Source organism: Sphaeramia orbicularis, chromosome 3 (assembly GCF_902148855.1).
Source record: "Sphaeramia orbicularis chromosome 3, fSphaOr1.1, whole genome shotgun sequence".
Classification (NCBI taxonomy): Eukaryota; Metazoa; Chordata; class Actinopteri; order Kurtiformes; family Apogonidae; genus Sphaeramia; species Sphaeramia orbicularis.
This window is the reverse complement of record NC_043959.1, coordinates 57616307-57636000: the sequence shown is the minus strand read 5'-3', so window position 1 is coordinate 57636000 and position 19694 is coordinate 57616307. Positions and strand designations below refer to the sequence as shown.

The window sequence follows — 19694 nt, the reverse complement described above, 5'->3', positions numbered from 1 at the left end:
GCCAATTCTATTTTATTTTGAAATCCAAGACGGAAGTGTTTTATAATGTATTTCCACATCTGACACCGGTCTTTATGGGATAACGTCCATGCTATCATGTCGCATGAAGTTGTGTATTACTGACTCCCCGGACGTTGTAAAATTTCAGTAGAATATTAGGCTGACTTTAATTTGGTTTCTGACATGCTGTGAATCATATTGGCCGTATAAACATTTATAAAATGGGTAAAAAGGATAAAGGAGACCGAGGTGAGTGCTGATGCTGCTGTTTATAAAAAAAATAACCTTAGCTAAGCTAGCATTTTAGCTACAGTTAGTAGTAGCATGGAAAATGACAATACTGAGGTTTAGAGCTGTGGTTAGTATTTTGCTGCACTGTCAAAGAACACACTGTCGTTACCGTTTGGGGGTGTCCACTTTGATCATACTATACTGGCTGCTAAGTTAACAGAAAGTAGCTTGTTTTTCCTCTATTCTAATACAACTGTGGTGATTAGGGCAATTTTAAGACAAGTTTAGGCTCTAAATTTTAATGACTTGTAAATCATTAAAACATTTACACTTGCATACTTACAGTGGCAACATACGTTTATAGAAGTCTCTCATTTATCTAATCATTCTTTTTGACCATGTGCCGCTTTTTGCCCAATAGAGAAAAAGTCCAAAAAGCGTTTTTATGAAGAAGAGGAGGATGACGAAGAAGTGGTGGGTAATGAGTCCCAGGAGGCCATACCTGCAGCTGCAGGGAAACAGGTGGATGAATCCAGTACTAAACTGGATGAATATGGAGCCAAAGACTACCGTGTTCAGATGCTGTTGAAGAATGATCATTCTTCACGTCCTCTCTGGGTGGTAAGACTAGATTCCATTGTTATATCACATTATAAGGCATGTTTATTTTAGTTGCTGCATATCCTCTGTGTCCCTTTTCCTCTGATATCTCTATGTCAAGGCTCCAGATGGACACATCTTTCTAGAGGCCTTCTCCCCTGTATATAAATATGCCCAGGATTTCTTGGTGGCGATTGCAGAGCCGGTGTGCAGGCCAAATCACGTCCATGAGTACAAGCTGACGGCCTATTCCTTGTATGCAGCTGTCAGTGTGGGGCTGCAGACCTCCGATATTGTGGAGTACTTACAAAAACTCAGCAAGACTACTGTGCCTGAAGGAATTGTGCAGTTCATAAAAGTAAGTATATGGAATAAAATCTAGCATTCTGAAAGAACAGGATGGAAGCAAAAGGTTGAGGTTATTGGCAAATATGCTAATGTACTGTAGGATACTTTATGTGTGCATATGTAGTTGTCATTTAACTTTATCTGTCTCTTCACTCCTTTTAGCTCTGCACGGTGAGCTATGGTAAAGTGAAGCTAGTGCTCAAACACAATAGGTAAAGTGAAAATTTTAATTCATGAAATTCCGTCTGGGTTTGCATCAGTATCTTTTTGGTTCCAACCCTTCATGCAAACTGTGCCTGTCCACCTGCAGGTATTTTGTGGAGAGTGCCTTCCCTGATGTGATCCAGCGCCTCCTGCAGGACAATATCATCCGTGAATGTCGTCTCCGTGCTGCAGATGGAGGGGACACAGAGCTTATTACTGAAGTCATCCACAGCAAGTCAGCGGTACATAATCCTCCATATTTGCTCTTACACCATGTGCTGACATAAACTACACAGCTACACAAAAAAGCATGTCAAAGCCGTATCAGAATAAAATCAGGAATGTGAGGATAATTTTTGCTTACCAGAGAAAAGTCAATATAAGAGCAAACGCAATACCATTCAACTACTATAGGAGGTGAAAAAACAGTTAAAAATATTTTCTCTTCACCTCTTGACAGATATCAAAGTCTGTTCAAGATAAAGGAGGTACGTCCACGTCACAGCAGGCCAGCGATGGACAGGCGTCTACCCAGCAGGTTCCTGAGGACATCTTCAGCTACTATGAACAGATGGATAAGGAGGAGGAAGAAGAGGAGGAGACTCAGACAGTGTCATTTGAAATTCGGCAGGTATGTCTGATTTCACGGTTCTGATTTTTGTTGTCTTTCTGTACAAATTATCACCGTATTCTGCATTGCACCATTTCAGCCATTTTCTGATTACCACAACAAACACAGAGGATGCAAGTTTGAAAAGAAAAACATGCACAAGTCAATTGAAATTATGATTATAGATTTTATTTGTGACATTCTTATGGAAGCATTAAAGTATTTTTTAAAGCACACCTATTTATAATTGACCTGTGGACATTTGGTGTTTGAAGCAGTTTCAGATAATAAGAATATTATGGTTATTTTTATGCTGTTGAAACAAAAGAAGTGCATAGGGTATGCTTTTGAAACTGGTCCTGAAATTAAGAGTCATGTTTTTGATTACATAGCTTTGAAACCCAAGATTGTTAGGTTTGATTCCAATTGAGATTGAAAATTGCATCATATTTTCCTGTTTTGTTTATTTTTGTTTTCCTGGTCTACTATAGGAGATGATTGAAGAGCTTCAAAAACGTTGTATTCAGCTGGAGTACCCCCTCCTAGCAGAGTATGACTTTCGTAATGATACAGTCAACCCAGACATCAACATAGACTTGAAGCCCACTGCTGTGTTAAGGCCTTACCAGGAAAAGAGCCTACGCAAGATGTTTGGAAATGGACGTGCTCGCTCTGGGGTCATCGTGCTGCCCTGTGGTGAGACAGCTGGTGTAGGGACATGCTGATCTTTGTTCCATCCTTTGTTCCGTTCTAGAGAGGATGGAACAAAGATTCACAAAAAGAGAAAGAACAAACCTTGTACTGTTAGAGTTGGAACAGAAAGGCAGTATGCACTATTTTATTTGTAGTTACAACATATTTCAATCTGAATATTAAACCATGAACTTACAATTTTGCTATTTCTTTGTATCATAAAACTTCTGTGTATTGCTCAGTGCTTTACCCCTTTGCTTTCTAGGTGCGGGAAAGTCTTTGGTAGGTGTTACTGCAGCGTGCACAGTACGAAAACGCTGCCTGGTGTTGGGGAACTCCTCTGTGTCAGTTGAGCAGTGGAAGGCTCAGTTCAAGATGTGGTCCACTATTGATGACTCTCAAATCTGCCGTTTCACTTCTGATGCTAAAGATAAGCCTATTGGCTGCTCTGTGGCCATCAGCACTTATTCTATGCTGGGTCACACAACGAAGCGCTCATGGGAAGCAGAGCGGGTCATGGAATGGATGCGGAGCCAGGAGTGGGGCCTCATTATCCTGGATGAAGTGCACACTATCCCTGGTGAGTTTGAGATATTGGTGAGTTTACAGGGTTTACAACATATTTTTCATGATATGAAGTTAAAAGCTTACTAATGATTGTTTTTGTAGCCAAGATGTTTCGCCGTGTTCTGACCATTGTCCAAGCCCACTGCAAATTGGGCCTCACTGCCACGTTGGTCAGAGAAGATGACAAGATTGTGGACCTCAACTTTCTAATTGGGCCTAAGCTGTATGAAGCCAACTGGATGGAGTTGCAAAACAATGGCTATATTGCCAAAGTCCAGTGTGCAGAGGTGAGTCGTGTAGTTTTATAAAAGGATTTCTGTTAGTCCTTCCAATAATGTGAAGTTTACGCCTTAAAATGTCTTAAAGATGATTTTGACTCGACTTTAGATTGATTGTAATATAAAGTTAATGTTGTTTTATAAGGCTATTTTAATGTCAGTCTTGTTTAAATTTGTGTCTAACAAAACTTCTAATTTTGCTGTCATCCAATATTGTTCTGTATTTACATCAGGAACAACAAAGTCAGCCATAGGTCAACCCACGCTAGACTAACAACAAGTTCTTATATTCATATGTTCATCTAAATAGTAACATTCACAATGGTCTTGGAAGAGGGTTTTAACGTGTTGTACAAAGACTAAAAATTAACCAAATCTCATCAGCCAGAAATCTGTTATTTTGAGTAATCTGGGGTTTAAAATTTTGAGAGATCATCCTACAGATGTCTGTAAAGAAAAAAATCTCTGTAAAAAAAAAAGGATTTATTTGTTCAAATGACTGCAGTACTGTTGTACAAAACTTTGAATTATTATCTGATGAAGTAATTATTTGCTGAGGATCTTGACTCTATCTACACTGAAGTTTAAAGTCCTCATGAAATGGCCGTGGAGTACTATTTTCTTTTGTGTATTCACGTGTTTCCTGAAAATAGGGGTCTTTGGAGGCTGCCCCCTCCTAAAAAGCCCAGCTGTGGAGCAATAACCCATAACGACTCAGTGTTCGCATATAAGTACTTGCAGGCTCATAGGTCCTCTGCAGGGGGGGCTACAAATCTATGAAAGTGTTTATTGGATGCAAAGTTAATATACACTCCAAAGTGCAGGGTGAGTCCTGCCCTCAGTTACAGGAAATGACAAAGTCTATTATACTATTAAGAAAATCTATAAGGTGACTTTAATTATAGCTAGGGCCAAAACTGGTACTGGTGACATGTAGCACAAGAATAAATCATAAAAAACATCAGATTTGCTTTCATGATAATTTCTTTTAGTTCACATGTAGATAAAGATTAATTTATCTTGCTTGGACTATTTTGTGATTTTATTATGTTTTTGTTTCTCCAGTGTTCGTGTAAAAGTGTGGTTAACTGTTAATGTCTGCTCTCTAGGTGTGGTGCCCAATGTCTCCAGAGTTTTACAGAGAGTATGTGGCCATCAAGACTAAAAAGCGAATCCTTCTCTATACCATGAATCCCAATAAGTTCCGTGCCTGCCAGTTTCTTATTCGCTTCCACGAACGGCGCAACGACAAGATCATTGTCTTTGCTGATAACGTGTTTGCTTTGAAGGAGTATGCCATTCGACTCAACAAGTATGTCACAGATGAGCTCTCACTATGTTTCAGTAAATAGTCAATATAAGATTTCTCCATCTGTAAAAATTTAATTTTCTTCTAATTTTTTTTTCTCTAAAGGCCTTACATCTATGGTCCAACATCTCAGGGGGAACGCATGCAGATCTTACAAAACTTCAAACATAACCCCAAGATCAACACAATTTTCATCTCCAAGGTAAATTGATTAGTTGATGTATTTACTCCATACTTTGCCTAATCATTGACCTACTCTCTAGCCTGTGAATCCACTTGTGACCACTAGAGGGCACACTTGTATCTTTAGAAAGGATCTACATTCTGAATCAGTTTTCAGACAATTCATATAGTCTCAGACTGCTGTGATCAGGTTTCTGCCAACAATATGAATTCTTAAATAAATAAAGTTTTTTGCAATAATTTACATATACTGTGTAAACTGTTCACCTTGGCCCACAGTGGTACTGAATGAAAATTTTTGCCTTAGATAACATTAACTCTGTCTTTGCAACATCTTTGCCACCATACAGGTTGGAGACACTTCATTTGACTTGCCAGAAGCCAATGTTCTTATTCAGATCTCCTCTCATGGTGGATCACGAAGGCAGGAAGCTCAGAGACTTGGCAGAGTCCTACGAGCCAAGAAAGGTTCACCTTTAACCCAGGGGTCACCAACCCTGGTCCTCGAGAGCTACTATACTGCATGTTTTAGATGTTTCCCTCTTCCAACACACCTGACAAGTTGTTATCAGGCTACTGCAGAGCTTGATGATAGGCTTATCATTTGAATCAGATGTGTTGGAAGAGGGATACATCTAAAACATGTAGGATAATAGCTCTCGAGGACCAGGGTTGGTGACCCCTGCTTTAACCTTTAACCATGGTTCATTTTTCACACGTGTTAACTTTTTTTCTCAGCTGACATTTATGAACAAAGATCTTCTTTCTCATCACCTGTCTCCTGTTTAGGAATGGTAGCAGAAGAGTATAATGCATACTTCTATTCACTGGTGTCTCAAGACACCCAAGAGATGGCTTATTCCACAAAGAGACAGAGGTTCCTGGTGGACCAGGGCTACAGCTTTAAGGTGTGTCAACATCTTAAGCATTCACTGATTATTTGTGTCTTCATAAATCAGATGATGTTTTATTCACTGGTTATTAAAAAGCTTTCTGTTTCATCAGATCCAGTCAAGCACTGGAAGTCAGTAATCTGAGAGTGAATGTTGTCATTCAGTATGGAGTTTAGCTTCACAGAGGTGAAACAAAGAATGAGTCAGAAAAAAGTGTTTTTTTACAAAGACAATCTTTCATCTCTGTAGAGTTTTTTCCACCAACATTCCCTTGGAAGTTTTATTACCAGGAATTTATTTATCTGCGTAAAAGAATTCCTGGTAATCTTTGGGGTTTGCGTGTCCACCACGCCTCAAAGTTTTGGAAAATGTATTCAAATCAAGCTCAGTTATTTTGAACTCACCAACTCAAAGTGAGCAAATTCAGCACAAGTTCACCAAGGTCCTGTCTCTTTTGAGCATATTTATGAATACGCTCTTTAGCATATTAGGACAGGCAGACAGATCATTGCAATGCACTTGTAGAAGCGAAATATGCTCAAAAGAACATATTCAGCAAATAGACCTCATTGTCTATCCAATTCTCATAGCTCCTTTTCTTTTGCTCCATTTTCCAAATCTTCAAAGTGCAAATGATGTGAAGTCAGTAGAAATGGAATAAACAAGTTTGCAGCTGCACACTGGCTTTAACATTGTGAGTGAATGTAAGTGCAGAACACTGCAATGTGCTCCACCAATCAGTGTCCTTCAGCATACAGCCCCGCCCCTCACAAATTCCGGGGAATCTGAAAAGTCTTGCTAAATCCTACTACCATTCTCATTTGTTGCTTTCTGTTTTTGCTGTTAGGTAATTACAAAGCTGGCAGGTATGGAGGAAGAGGACCTGATGTTCTCCACCCGAGATGAGCAGTACCAGCTTCTTCAGAAGGTCTTAGCGGCATCAGACCTGGATGCAGAGGAGGAAGTGGTGGCAGGGGAGGTGGGCGGTCGACCACAGGTAGCTATTTTTGTAAAACTAAAAAATCTGAAACCACATACAGTTACTCAATCTTGATCTGAAAATATAGATATATTTCTGTATTCTAATATTTAATTTATTTTCTCACTTTCTTGTCAGATCTCTCGGCGAACAGGCACAATGAGCTCCATGTCAGGTGCAGATGACACCGTCTACATGGAATATCAAAGTCGTGGCAGCAAAGCCTCTGCCGCAAGCAAGGGCGTTCATCCACTTTTCAAGCGTTTCAGGAAGTAGATGCACTGACTCAAACTGTAACGGCTGAAGACAGGGGAAGAATGGACTGAGACTACTGGTAGTCAGGTAGTGCACCGGGTCTGGACAACAGAATAAACTGTGGAGACAACCTGGAGCTAAATATTACCTGAAGATAGTGATGATATAAAGACCTTCCCTTTGGTTCCTGACTCAAAACTTGGAAAAAATCCAGAGCATGATGCTGCTCTTTGTAATATCCCCTTGCATCTTGTTCATACACAGATGTTTGCAGCTCAAATGCTTCACAGATGAACAATGGGAAAACAAAACAGTTGTTCTTTCTGAAGTTGTTTTGCATTTTGATAAGTTTGGCTTGCAAGCTTTGACTTGCAGTTTGGAATAACATGTCACTTCTGTAGGCAACGAGATGTAATATTAACCCTTTAAAGCACAGCAACAGATTAGGTGAAGTTGTTTCAGTAACTTTAACTGTCTTATCCACTGTTAGTGGTGGTTCAGTAAGCCAACTCTTAGTGTGAAAATCAAGTTTTTGTAAAGCATATTTTGGTAAATGTGACTGATTGTACACATTAAATGGTAAATGAATATTAATTCATGCCAACTAGCTCCATTATTGTAATTTTCATTGATATATTTTCGTCAGGGATTTATTTGCATCCTATGAATGTGTATCTCGGTCACTCCAGAGAAGGAAACACAAATCAACTTTATATTCTAACATGGAAAACATTATTATAATTATCATACAAGTAGCACCGTAACAATTCCAATAGCTAGTGGCATTGCTGGTGAGCAGTAGAATCCACCCTATAGAAATCTCTGAATGTAATCAGAAAACAAACTCCAACATATGTCTCATGTAATCACATCGACGTGTCAATCTTTTATTGTCAGCCTTTCAGCATTAATTAAATACAACCTGAAAATCCTGATAGTCCTGTAGAAATGATAATTAATTATGGTTTTGTTTACCCTCAGGGTTTGCATTCCCTCCAAGATGCATTTCTCATTAAAGAATGATTTTTTTTTTCCCAGTGTATTTTATCATTACGTTTCTGGTTATCTGAAAAATTTTATCAGCATAATGTGAAACGTTTCATATGATGACTTATGTGAATGAGGAAATTGCAAATAATGGGTGAACTGGAAAATATCATTCATTCACATAATCTGATTAAGTTCTACTTGTTGCTTCAGTCAAGACAGGGTGAGATTCAGCCGTTATGGATGGATGATGCATTATATTTTTAACATTAGTACAAACTTACAAATTTGTTATAACATCATAAATCCATCCTTGTTGTTAAAATTATAACCTATCACATTATGAAACATTTCACAAAATGCCATGAGAGGCAGTGTATTGTTACAGCAACAAAAGTCTCCTTTCATAACATCAGAAGCTTGTATGTTGTAATATCCCAGAAAACATTACAAATGTTTCACATTATGATGTGATACTAATTTTTTTTTTTTTTTTTTTTTGTGTCTTGACAGAGCAATGACCCACTGCCATAGTATTGCGAGTTGTAAAAATGTACCTTTTTAAAAGAAAAAACACTCATTTTTACATGTTGAAACTGTCCAAAAATGTCTTTAATAGGCATGCTAAAAGAAATCTCAGAGCATATTTTAACGACTAACTTGAGGAGAATTATCATACCATACCAACTTTATTTCTAAAGCACTTTAAAAACGTTACAGTTGGCCAAAGTGCCGTACATGAATCATAAAACAAGGGGGGAAAAAAATAAGTAAAACAGTGATAACACAAGATACAAAGTGTACCAAGTACAACAAAATACACCCATCATAAAAACAAAGACATTCAAATCTGGCAAAAACAGCACAGGAAATCTAAAAAACAAACAAACATCCCACTCATTGATTAAAAGCCAATGAGAAAAAGGTTGTTTTTAGATATGATTTAAATACAGGCAGAGACTGAGCCTGTCTAACTTACAGGAAATTGGATATCAGGGGATGAAAATAAATAATGAACATGTAAAAATCAGAGAAAATCAAGTGAGTGTCATTTCCATTACCCTACAAATAGATGCAGTCTCTAGTGGTCCTCCAGATTTGTACACTGTTTTAACTGAATTGGTCTCAATGGTGTGTAGCACTCAAGGTGCCCTTTTCCAGGAAGCGTGAGTTTTACTTGGAGTTGTGACAAGGGAAAGCTGTGGATAGGGGGGGGCTACGCTTTGAGGGCTGAGGGGGTCTACTTCCTCTGCGTCTTGATGGCTTGAAGATATTCCAAAAAGAACAGTTTGAGCCTGGTGCTTGTTGTGAGTCGACAGTGTGGCGAGTGTGGGAAAAAGCCCACCTCTGCCCAGACACCCTGAGCTAGACAGAAAAGCAAGATTCTTTCTGAATGGCTCTGTCTGTGGCCTGTCAGTTTAATCCCTGTTTTGTGTCCACTCTGGACTCGGGGCTTTGTTGGCATGAAGGCAGTAACAAGTAGTGAAGACTAAAGTAATGGAGTGGATTTGAGATTGGAGGAGAGGAAGGAACATCTAATTAAAAAGCATTGTTCATGTTAGTCACATGGAGACATGAAGATAATTAAATTTATGCACGTGCATTTATTTTAGAAGAATGACTTGTATTTTTTTCATTAATTTTTTCCTGTAAGTTGCTGAAAACCTCCCACATTTTAAGGAAGATGACTTTGAGTGATGATGATCTCAGCTGAACCATGTCCACCCCCAGATCCTTAAGAGTCAAAACTATTATAGCATCATCACCTGGTTTCCCTTAAAATTAATAACAGTGCAACTTTTTTTTTCAAAATGTGACATTGTGATATAACAGCCTTTTAGATTTAAGGAAAATATTACAAAATACCCAGCCAGCATGTCTATGTGGGCCCCAGAAGGGTTACAATTGGGCTGCATGAGGGTCTCATGTGGGTTTGTCTGCAGTTTCCATGGTGGCCCCACATGTGTTTGCCCAGATCAGAATCAGAATCAGAATCTCTTCATTGTCACTGTACCAAGTACAACGAAACTGAGGTAAAGCTCACTGGTTCAGTGCAAGAATTTACAGACAGACAACAAATGAGGGCACAGTAAAAGGCACAGTTATTTACATTAAAAAATAAAAACTATTGCAATTTAAGATATTTATAAAACGTAGAATTTAAGTAGTGCAAATGACATGAGAAGTAGTGCAAATGACATGAAAAATAAATATTGTGGGATAAAATAGTGCGAAGAATACATAATATGTGATATTCAGGTCTCTGATTCTGATATGGGCAAACACATGTGGGGTCACCATGGAAACTGCGGACAAACCCAAATGGGACCCTTATATGCAGCCCAGATGTAACCCTTCTGGGGCCCACATGGACATGCTGGCTGGGTACCTCCAGCTAACTCTCCATATCAGTGAAACATTATCTGCCAAAATATACATACATCTCTGAATATTTCTGCTAAACATTAACAGAGCAGTTTGTAATCTCACATGGATCCCAGGATTTGTCACTACACTGATGTGCATGTGAGCACATGAAAGAGACTTTGGGAAGGATTGCACTTTGTTTTATTGCTAATGTAAGTAATTTGGATGCCTGTGTCATGAATCATATTAATGCTCATATAGTGTGCGTCCGTGCGCGTGAGGAGGAGTGGCGTACGCGTGCACGCAGCCAGATTGATTGGTGTGATGTAACTGTGTTTTGGCACGTTGTAACTCACTCCCCATGAACCCAGCAGCTTTTAGGGGAAACGCCCACACCCGAATACAGACTTAACCCTCCCTTCTTTTCAAGCGAACATCCAATCATGTTCCAGTGCGGAGATTGTACAAGCAACTCTTTAAAAGACTTCCACAATACATCCCATTCCGTCTAACATTACAGTACAACACAGGGAAAGGCTGCGGCCACACGTGCGCCTAACATGCATTTGTAGTTGGGAGCTGTGTGCTTTTGGAGTTTGCAAAAGACTTCCAACAAAACAGTATTTGCGCACGAATTCCCAGACAAGCATACAAATGATGGCAAGCATGAATCCTTTTAGGACAACATGCTGGAAGAGTCTTCAGAGCGGCCGCCGGCTGTTCTTCAATGCACGGACTTTGCACAAGTCTGCAGCCGGCGAGGCTCTGGGGATCACCGCGGCTGAAGAGGAGGACATGCCCGACGCACTGATGAGACCTGTGGAAGCCGGTACGAAGACTACAGTCAAGAGCCTCAAGGACATGCCCGGACCCGGCACTCTGGCTAACCTGATCGAGTTCTTCTGGAGAGACGGTTTTGGAAGAATTCATGAAATTCAGGTAAACATGTTTGACAAGTTAAATATTGGTTCTTTAATGTGCCCAGAAGGAGTCTGTTGTACTATCAATGCGTAACAACACACATCATTGCGTAAAAGCGCACCTGGGTGAGGAGTTTAGTAAACAACTGAATTAGAGCAAACAGTGAATCTTTGTTTCCCTTTCACCAGTGCCAGAAACAATCGTGTCTCTTTTCATCGAAGTTTCTTGTAAGTTCGTAAAAGAAAGAAACAAGTGGAACATTCACCTTTTTCCGTTATAGTGAATAATTATAATGGCCTACAATAATATAACTTGTTTAAGCTTTATATTATTGATTGATTGATTGTTGATGGCTCTTTTCAGGAAGCAAAATGAAACTTTCTAAGCTTTATTTGGACTTGGGGATAGGGGTAGGGGAGGGGGTTAATCTTTCAGAGCTGGAAGAATACTTCCTAATACTACAATACTTGTTATCAGACATGAGATCTTGTCAGAAGAGAAGTTTTACACCCTTAACTTAAATCTGGGCCTCCTCTGTTCTTTCAAGCATTTTTGAATAATCATGCCGACTTTTATTTCCACTTTTGATACATCAATTCAAATACAATATTCATTATTTGTCATTATGTATATGGTATATTTAGTATTTTCATAGATTATTTGTAATTTAGTGGAGGCATTGTCATGTGGAAATTAAAACACAATTCCATTAACCTTCAGTACAAAGAAAACTGATCTAAGTGGACTATCTTTATACAAATTTAACAATATAATTACATTTAGTCAGTTATCTATCCATCTTTGCCTGTTCCATAACCATGGTGCCTACTGTTTTGCAGATGAATCACCGAAAGAAGTATGGAAAAATCTTCAAGTCTTACTTTGGGCCCCAGCTGGTGGTCTCTGTTGCGGACCGTGAACTGGTGGCCCAGGTGTTAAGGGCAGAGGGCGTTGCCCCTCAAAGAGCCAACATGGAGTCCTGGCAGGAGTACAGACAGATGAGAGGCCGTTCAACAGGCCTCATCTCAGCGTGAGTCCTTTTTAACCTTTGATCCTAGAGCACTGGAAATGACCGATCCAACTGATCTGAGCTGCTTAAACCCAAGGAGGAGTCGTCACTTTTGTTTTCATGCGTGTGGATGTCACAATACACAATGTTTTGAATTGTTTGTGTCTGGACTACATTTCCCTCAAGGCTGCCAGTTCAGTGTCACTTTTCATCCCATTGTTCTTTATTTCAGGTTTTCTGTTGTAGGATTAGTGTGATAAATTTGATCTTCAACGTCTACACATGCTGATGCTGTACTTTCACTGTTTGTGCTCCTTACTGCTCTCGAAATACAACACCTACCCTATTTGTCAGTAATATTTGCACCACCTTTAAAATCAGGCCATGTCTTTCTACCAGTTTCTAACCATTCATCCTGTATTGTGTTTTCCAGGGAGGGAGAAGATTGGCTTAAGATGCGGAGTGTGCTCAGACGGCTCATAATGCGCCCACGAGACGTAGCAGTGTTCTCTGGTGATGTGAACAATGTGTTGGATGACCTGATTAAGAGAGTCTGCAGTTTACGCGCCCAAGAAGCCGATGGTGTAACTGTCCTCAACGTGAACGACCTCTTCTTCAAATATGCTATGGAAGGTAGGTAAAGAGCTCAGAGAACTAAGTGGTTATGTCGTACTCTATAAAGATGATTGAGTAAAAGGAAAGGTACGACAAGGTGAAACTTACTCTTCCATTTAGATTTACAATGTTGTGATGCTTTCCACTTCAGCGCTCCTATAGTTGTCCGTGTGATTCTAAAATAAAGAGACAAATGAAAGCAGGTCACTCAATGTCAGCTTTTCTTTATCTTTACAGGTGTAGCAGCCATTCTATATGAAACTCGACTGGGGTGTTTGGAAAATGAGATTCCCAAGGAAACTCAAGATTACATTAATGCACTGAGCCTCATGTTCAGCTCCTTCAAGACTACAATGTATGCAGGGGCAATCCCCAAGTGGCTCCGTCCCGTCATCCCTAAACCGTGGGAGGAGTTCTGTATCTCCTGGGATGGGCTTTTCAAATTTAGTAAGTGTCTTGTTTTCTTTGAGTCACCAGCACACAAATGTCTTTTCTTTTATTGTGAACTGTATGGTTTTTCCTTTATGACACTTTTTGTAGTTGTCATCCAGCAATTTACTATAAGTGCTCAAACACTGGATCTTGGGAAGGAATTTGTATAAATTTTACCTTTCAATTTGTATATTGTGATATCTTTTAAGACATCAGGAGCTACAACATTGCCACAGGCTTAGCAAAGCTCCTGCATGCTCAGAGAAGATATATGTAACAGGTATACATATAGTTTTATACAATATATGGTATAGTTATTATATTTGTGCCAGATAAACTCTTTATTACAATACAGTGTATGTGAACACAGAAATTACAATCAGTGTTCATGTGTTAAGGACATTTCAAACAGTGCAGTGGATTAATGCATAATTCCTGCTGTTTCCTTCTAAGGGTTATTTTTTTTTCCATTTTCAATGAGATTGAGACAGTGTGATGTATCGTACATGATTGTTTTTTAACATATCAAGTATTGCAGTATTGAAGAATTGCTGTATTGTGATTTCTAAAGTTGTTTTGGGCAACATATTGTGAGTTACCCTGTAAATCTCACCCCTAAACGCAACTGTTAAGACTAAATAATAGCTTTAATTGTATAAAAATATTAGATAGTACCTTCCCATTAGTATCTTTAGTATAAAACCAGGACTGTTTGGTCTTAAAAAAGGATCTGCCTTATTTCGGTGGATAAATACTCTGGCACTGACAGAAAGGAATCTTGATTTACATATAAATCTCTACTGGTGTATAATGGGACTGTGGGAGTAAGGGGTCCCCCTGTTACATAACTTTTTCTTCCTTCTCTTTCCTTTACTTTTGTCCCCTCCCCTTCACTCCTCGCCTACACTCCACCTTCTCCCCTCTCCATTCATCTCACCTTTTTTTCTCTCTGTGTAATCCTAGGCACCATTCACGTTGATAAGAGATTTGCACAGATCAAGGCCCAGCTCGAGCGGGGAGAGGAGGTGAAGGGAGGAATGCTCACGCACATGCTTGTTACCAAGGAGATGAGCGTGGAAGAGATTTATGCCAATGTAACAGAGATGCTTCTGGCTGGAGTTGACACGGTGTGTGTGTGTATTAATGCAGAAGTGTCAGATAATATTTACAGAGGGGGCTTTATGAGCCGAGGTTTGGCAGGATGGAAAGGGGTTGGGAGTCGCACGTGTGTGTCTGTGTGTGTCTGAGTCAGTGTTGAGTTTCAAGGGTTGGGTTTCTGGCGCCACATCCATGCCTGTGTAGCTGTGCCAGCGTCAGGTCAGAGTAGTGAATCGGGGGTTACAAAGTATCCCACTGACAAACTTGTTCTCACTCAGATTTTGTTTCTTGTCATTTGCCTCTGTCTGTTAGATCTACACAGGGGGGCTTTTGTCTTTTTCTACTACCAGACATCTGGTGTGAGTGTTCTTGCATTACCACTTGCTACAATTTGGAAAACTAAGTGATTTCCATAAATATATTTAATAATTTATGCCACAATATGTCTGATATCAGGCCTTTAATTTGCAAAACTATGAAAATCCTTCCTAAGAGTTACTTTTCACTGCTGGACTACCTTTGTGTGTGCGCACATTTGCATCTGCATTGTGTGCACATGTGTGTAGTTACTGCCTAATTTGTTTGGGGTACTGTCAGATTAATAAAAACCAGGGGGTGTAGAGTGTTTTGTGTTGAGCTGGGGGCCACAGGATAAAGGGGTGTGTGTTTTTGTTGAACTTGTTGCAACGGCCATGTCCTGGTAGGGGGTGGACTTAGCTGAGCCATTACCTGACCCTGTGGTGCATTTGCCTTTACTCGGCACACACTAGAGCTGTCAAGACATGTTAGCCACAGTCAGAGTTATAGCTCAGGCTGGGCAGAGCGAAGATGAGGGGGAGAATAGGGGGTGGGTTTGAAGAAGAGAGAGTCTCATGAAAGACCAAAGTAATGGGAATCATACAGGAAAGGAAAGAAAAGTTTGACATGGAATGGATGTTAGAAAATGAGGGAACACGTGAGGGAAGAGGAGGAGAGTATTTTAGAGCTGCATTTGGATTAGATGTGTCATATGATTCCTCCCTGGCTTTGTCTGAGCTATTGTCACCATCTGTGCCAGCTGGAGTTGATTAAGACCAAGCTGGTTAGATGGTAAAATGGTGATGACAGAGTGGGAGGGAGAAGACCGAGGTGGGAGACACAACAGTGAAAAGGATGGGGTCAAGGGCAGATACTCTTTTGATCATTAATTAGTCCACTTGGAGACATCGGCCTTCAACTGACCTTTAGGCTCTATTCAGTATAATTTTAACAATAACAAGGCTCCTGGTGCTTGTATATGTCATAAAGTGTGTGGATGGAGGATGTGAGATAGGCAAAGGAGAAGGGGCTGAGACATGGGCTGTGGGAACAAATTGTACATCATAGTCAGTAAAGATATGATACAGGAAACATGACATGTATTTTCATAACATTTGCTCATCTGCCCACAGTGACATTTAAATGTCAATGAAATGAGTCATAATGAGTTCAGAAAAAAACTGATGGTGAGATAACTAAAATATTTGGATAGGGTTACAGAGGAAATGAGAAAGATTAGTATTTGCATTGGACAACACAACATAAATGGTATATTTTTTAAAAAAGGGGAAAAAATCAGTTGAAGAGAGAACAGACCACAAATGTAATTGCTTTGTGCTCTAATTAATTAAGACTGGGTGTATCAGCCTCCTGCGTGATCATTATTTGGGACTTATACTGTAGAGTGGAATGCTGTTAAGTCTGGTGACAGTGAGTGGATTAAATTAGGGTGCATTTGGGGGAAATGGATGAATAGGATGAGTGATGTTGGATTTATAATAAAGGGGTTAGAGTGCAGCTGGTGAATTGGACTTGACTTTCTTCTCATCATGTGGAATCAGCTCCCTCTCCCTCTCAAGTCCCTCACTGTTTCCCAACACTTACGCAAGATCATAGAAACTCTTTTATCATCCTGTGATGCAGTCAGATTTGTTACAAAACACAAGCAAAACCAGGAAACAGAAGACACTGAAATCAAATGAATTAAACTTGCATGTAACATCCAAAGAGAATTCCATACAACAAATTAAAAACATATATGTTTTATTCTTGTAGACCTCCTTCACCCTGTCCTGGGCTGCCTATTTGTTAGCACAGCATCCTCATGTACAGCAGGAAATCTATAACGAAGTGCAGAAAACTTTGGGGTCCTCGACTGTACCGACAGCTGAAGATGTTCCTCAACTGCCTCTCATCAGAGGCCTGGTCAAAGAGACCCTCAGGTACAGACTATAGTGATTCTTTCTGTTCTACCAGCTTATTTTCAGAGCTTTCAACAAATTGACCATTAGAATTTGTAAAGGGCATTAAAATAACTGCTTTCCTAGATGTAATATTTTATTCTGACATGAAAACTGAAATGTTTCTTTCTGTAGCTTTGTGTTTGAGAGACAGTGATAAGATTAATGTGTAGTGCTTTTAGGGGAGTTAATGGTGCTCAAACTGATTTTGAACCTGTGATACAAATCACAATATCATCTTTGTGATTAAACTTAGTGGTATTTATACCGCTTTCCCTATTATAAATTCTCTTTTATTGTCTTCGAACTGTATGTGGCACATTGACTATTTTAGGTCATGTTAAACAGATAGCTGATATGACCAGTGTTTTTTTTTTTTTTTTTTTTTTAATTTATTTACTTTTATTTATGTAGTAGTTAATGTGTAGAGAGGTCTTATGAGATTCTTTATTATTATGTTTTCCAATTTTGTTTGTTTAGTTATTTTATGTGAAGCTAATTTGTAAAGGTAATAAACATTTACTACATTCTTCATATTTCAAATTGGAGTACATTTGATCAAATGCACAACTTGTTCCATAATGAACTCCTCAAATATTGAACTGAACTGTGGATATGGAGAATCATTGCACCCCTAGTGCTGCTGAATAATTTTCTTTGTGTTCCCCTCCTTGGGTGTAGACTCTTTCCAGTTCTCCCAGGCAACGGACGAATTACCCAAGATGACTTGGTGGTGGGCGGATACTTCATCCCCAAAGGGGTAAAACTGATAGAGAAGTAATAGATTTTTACAGTGTGCATGTGTTGAAGTAAAGAGAACTACCATCAGAGTGAGCCAAAAACATTACAGTGGAACCAGATGTAATGTGATCTTGCATTACTCATACATCTTTGTTGCTTTCTCTCGTACATGTACAACGGCACAGCTGTTTTCAGGACACAGCTGACATTTCCCTGTCTCCTCATTTTGTTAGACACAGTTGGCTCTCTGTCACTACTCCACATCCTTCGATGAGGAGAATTTTACAGATGCTTCAGACTTCCGACCGGATCGCTGGATAAGGAAAGATTCCACAGATCATGTCGACAACTTTGGCTCAATTCCTTTTGGCTATGGTATCAGAAGCTGCATTGGCAGGAGAATAGCAGAGCTGGAGATGCACCTAGCTCTCACAAGGGTAGGGAATTGATCCGCTCTGAAGCCACATAAACAAACCTAACAACTGCTAATGTGTTTCTAATATTTACATTTTGTAACCACACAAGATAAATGTAGTCTAATCCCCATCTGTGTTTTTGCTCCTTTTGCAGCTTATTCAGAGGTTTCACATTGCTGTATCTCCTCTTACTGCTGATGTCAAAGCCAAAACCCATGGTCTACTCTGCCCTGCTGCTCCGATTCACCTGAAGTTCACTGACAGGGAAAACTAGATGCAAACTCTGCTCTATAACATCTGTTGTACTGTATGTTTTGTATTCATTCAAAATGTGGCCTCTTTGAATACACTGTTTTAGTACACATTTTATTGTTAGATAATAGAAATTGATGTAAGACTGAACTTTTACTGGGACAAGGAATCGGTCTGACCCTCTACGGTTTGATAGTGAGGTGGTCACAGAAATGGTACTGGTTCTTGTACATATATATTTTTAATTGCTGCAAACCACTGCAGTATGTTTGGACTGTTACTCCCTCCATTTATCATTTTCAAAATAGTGGGTGGACAAATGAACTATAGTCAGAATACTTTGGCTCTGTCCCTTCTATAATAGCGTTGTTTATATGTAACAACATACATAAGAATGTTTCCCCTTTTAGTATGAGAAAGCAGTTTACTGAGAATGTTGAAAGGCAAATATGAATGTACTGATAATGAACTGTTTCAACTGGTGTGTGTATATAATGAGCTTTTTCTTTCTGCTTGCTCTGTAGTGCAAGCCACAATATTTAATCACATTTCTTTTTTTATTCAGACAAAAAACACATTTTTAATTACTTTTAGTTGCATTATATGATTTTAATTCATGTATTTTATTACCAGAGAGAAAGAAAGAGAGATTTGCAAAGATACAAAGAGATGACAAATAAATTGTTAATTTTTTTGTAAATCAATCATTTATTTAGTCAGTCTCATAGATGAAGACGTGTTTGTGGCTTTTTAAAAGTAATGTTATCCTGTGAGTTATGATTAATGGAACAGTCATCAAAAAGTGGGTGTATCGATACATCTCCAATAGTTAGGTGTAATGAAATATCTTTTCTCACACAACACTGTATATTTCAGATATGAAGTGTTCAATATTTGTGGTTTAGATATTATTTAGATGAACAGATTATAGTTTCACAAAGCCACATATTTGATGATTGTTATAGAAAGGAAATGTATGTTAGAGAACAGTTTGCTGTAAGGAAAGAGGATGTTGAATTATGTCATTGTAAAGGGCTACACTGGTTTGAATGGAAGAAAATAGAAGCATTCAAGTGTTCATATTTATCTGCTTTTGTGTATTTCTATACATTTCAATTATAGTTCCAGTTAAACTCGGAAACAATAAAAATGTAATGATTTTTAACACTGTGTAGTTTCTGTGTAGGTCTAGAAGTTAAACAGGTACAGAACAAATCAAAAGTAATGCAATATAATAAAGAAAAAGAAAAAAATAAAAGGAAAAGAAGAAAAGTAATATGACATCTTTTTTCTTTTACTTTTAAGGAGTCACATTCTTAAAGTCACATGGTAGATGTTATCACTGACTGATAATGTTTTGTAGATGTAATCAATAGTTACATTACCTGTAGGTTTTTGGTAACAGATGATCTCATTTAAAGTACACAAACATACCACACATGTAATTT

The 19694-nt window shown here is 38.9% G+C and overlaps 2 protein-coding genes across 2 annotated transcripts; both read left to right on the top strand.

The window, feature by feature from the left end:
* Positions 1–69: 69 nt before the first annotated feature.
* Positions 70–8575, top strand: ercc3 (excision repair cross-complementation group 3). The gene is made up of 15 exons (XM_030129756.1): positions 70–249; positions 653–852; positions 953–1189; positions 1342–1391; positions 1490–1625; positions 1844–2014; positions 2485–2689; positions 2952–3266; positions 3356–3540; positions 4641–4843; positions 4946–5042; positions 5374–5491; positions 5813–5931; positions 6764–6913; positions 7034–8575. Exons 1-15 carry the CDS (start codon positions 222–224, stop codon positions 7169–7171), a joined length of 2352 nt encoding a protein of 783 aa, XP_029985616.1. The 5' UTR covers positions 70–221; the 3' UTR covers positions 7172–8575.
* Positions 8576–10982: 2407 nt separating this feature from the next.
* Positions 10983–19411, top strand: cyp27c1 (cytochrome P450, family 27, subfamily C, polypeptide 1). The gene is made up of 9 exons (XM_030131164.1): positions 10983–11443; positions 12265–12455; positions 12868–13067; positions 13287–13496; positions 14445–14608; positions 16653–16819; positions 17519–17597; positions 17812–18015; positions 18149–19411. The coding sequence occupies exons 1-9, from the start codon at positions 11159–11161 to the stop codon at positions 18266–18268; spliced, it is 1620 nt and encodes a 539-aa protein (XP_029987024.1). The 5' UTR covers positions 10983–11158; the 3' UTR covers positions 18269–19411.
* Positions 19412–19694: the final 283 nt, after the last annotated feature.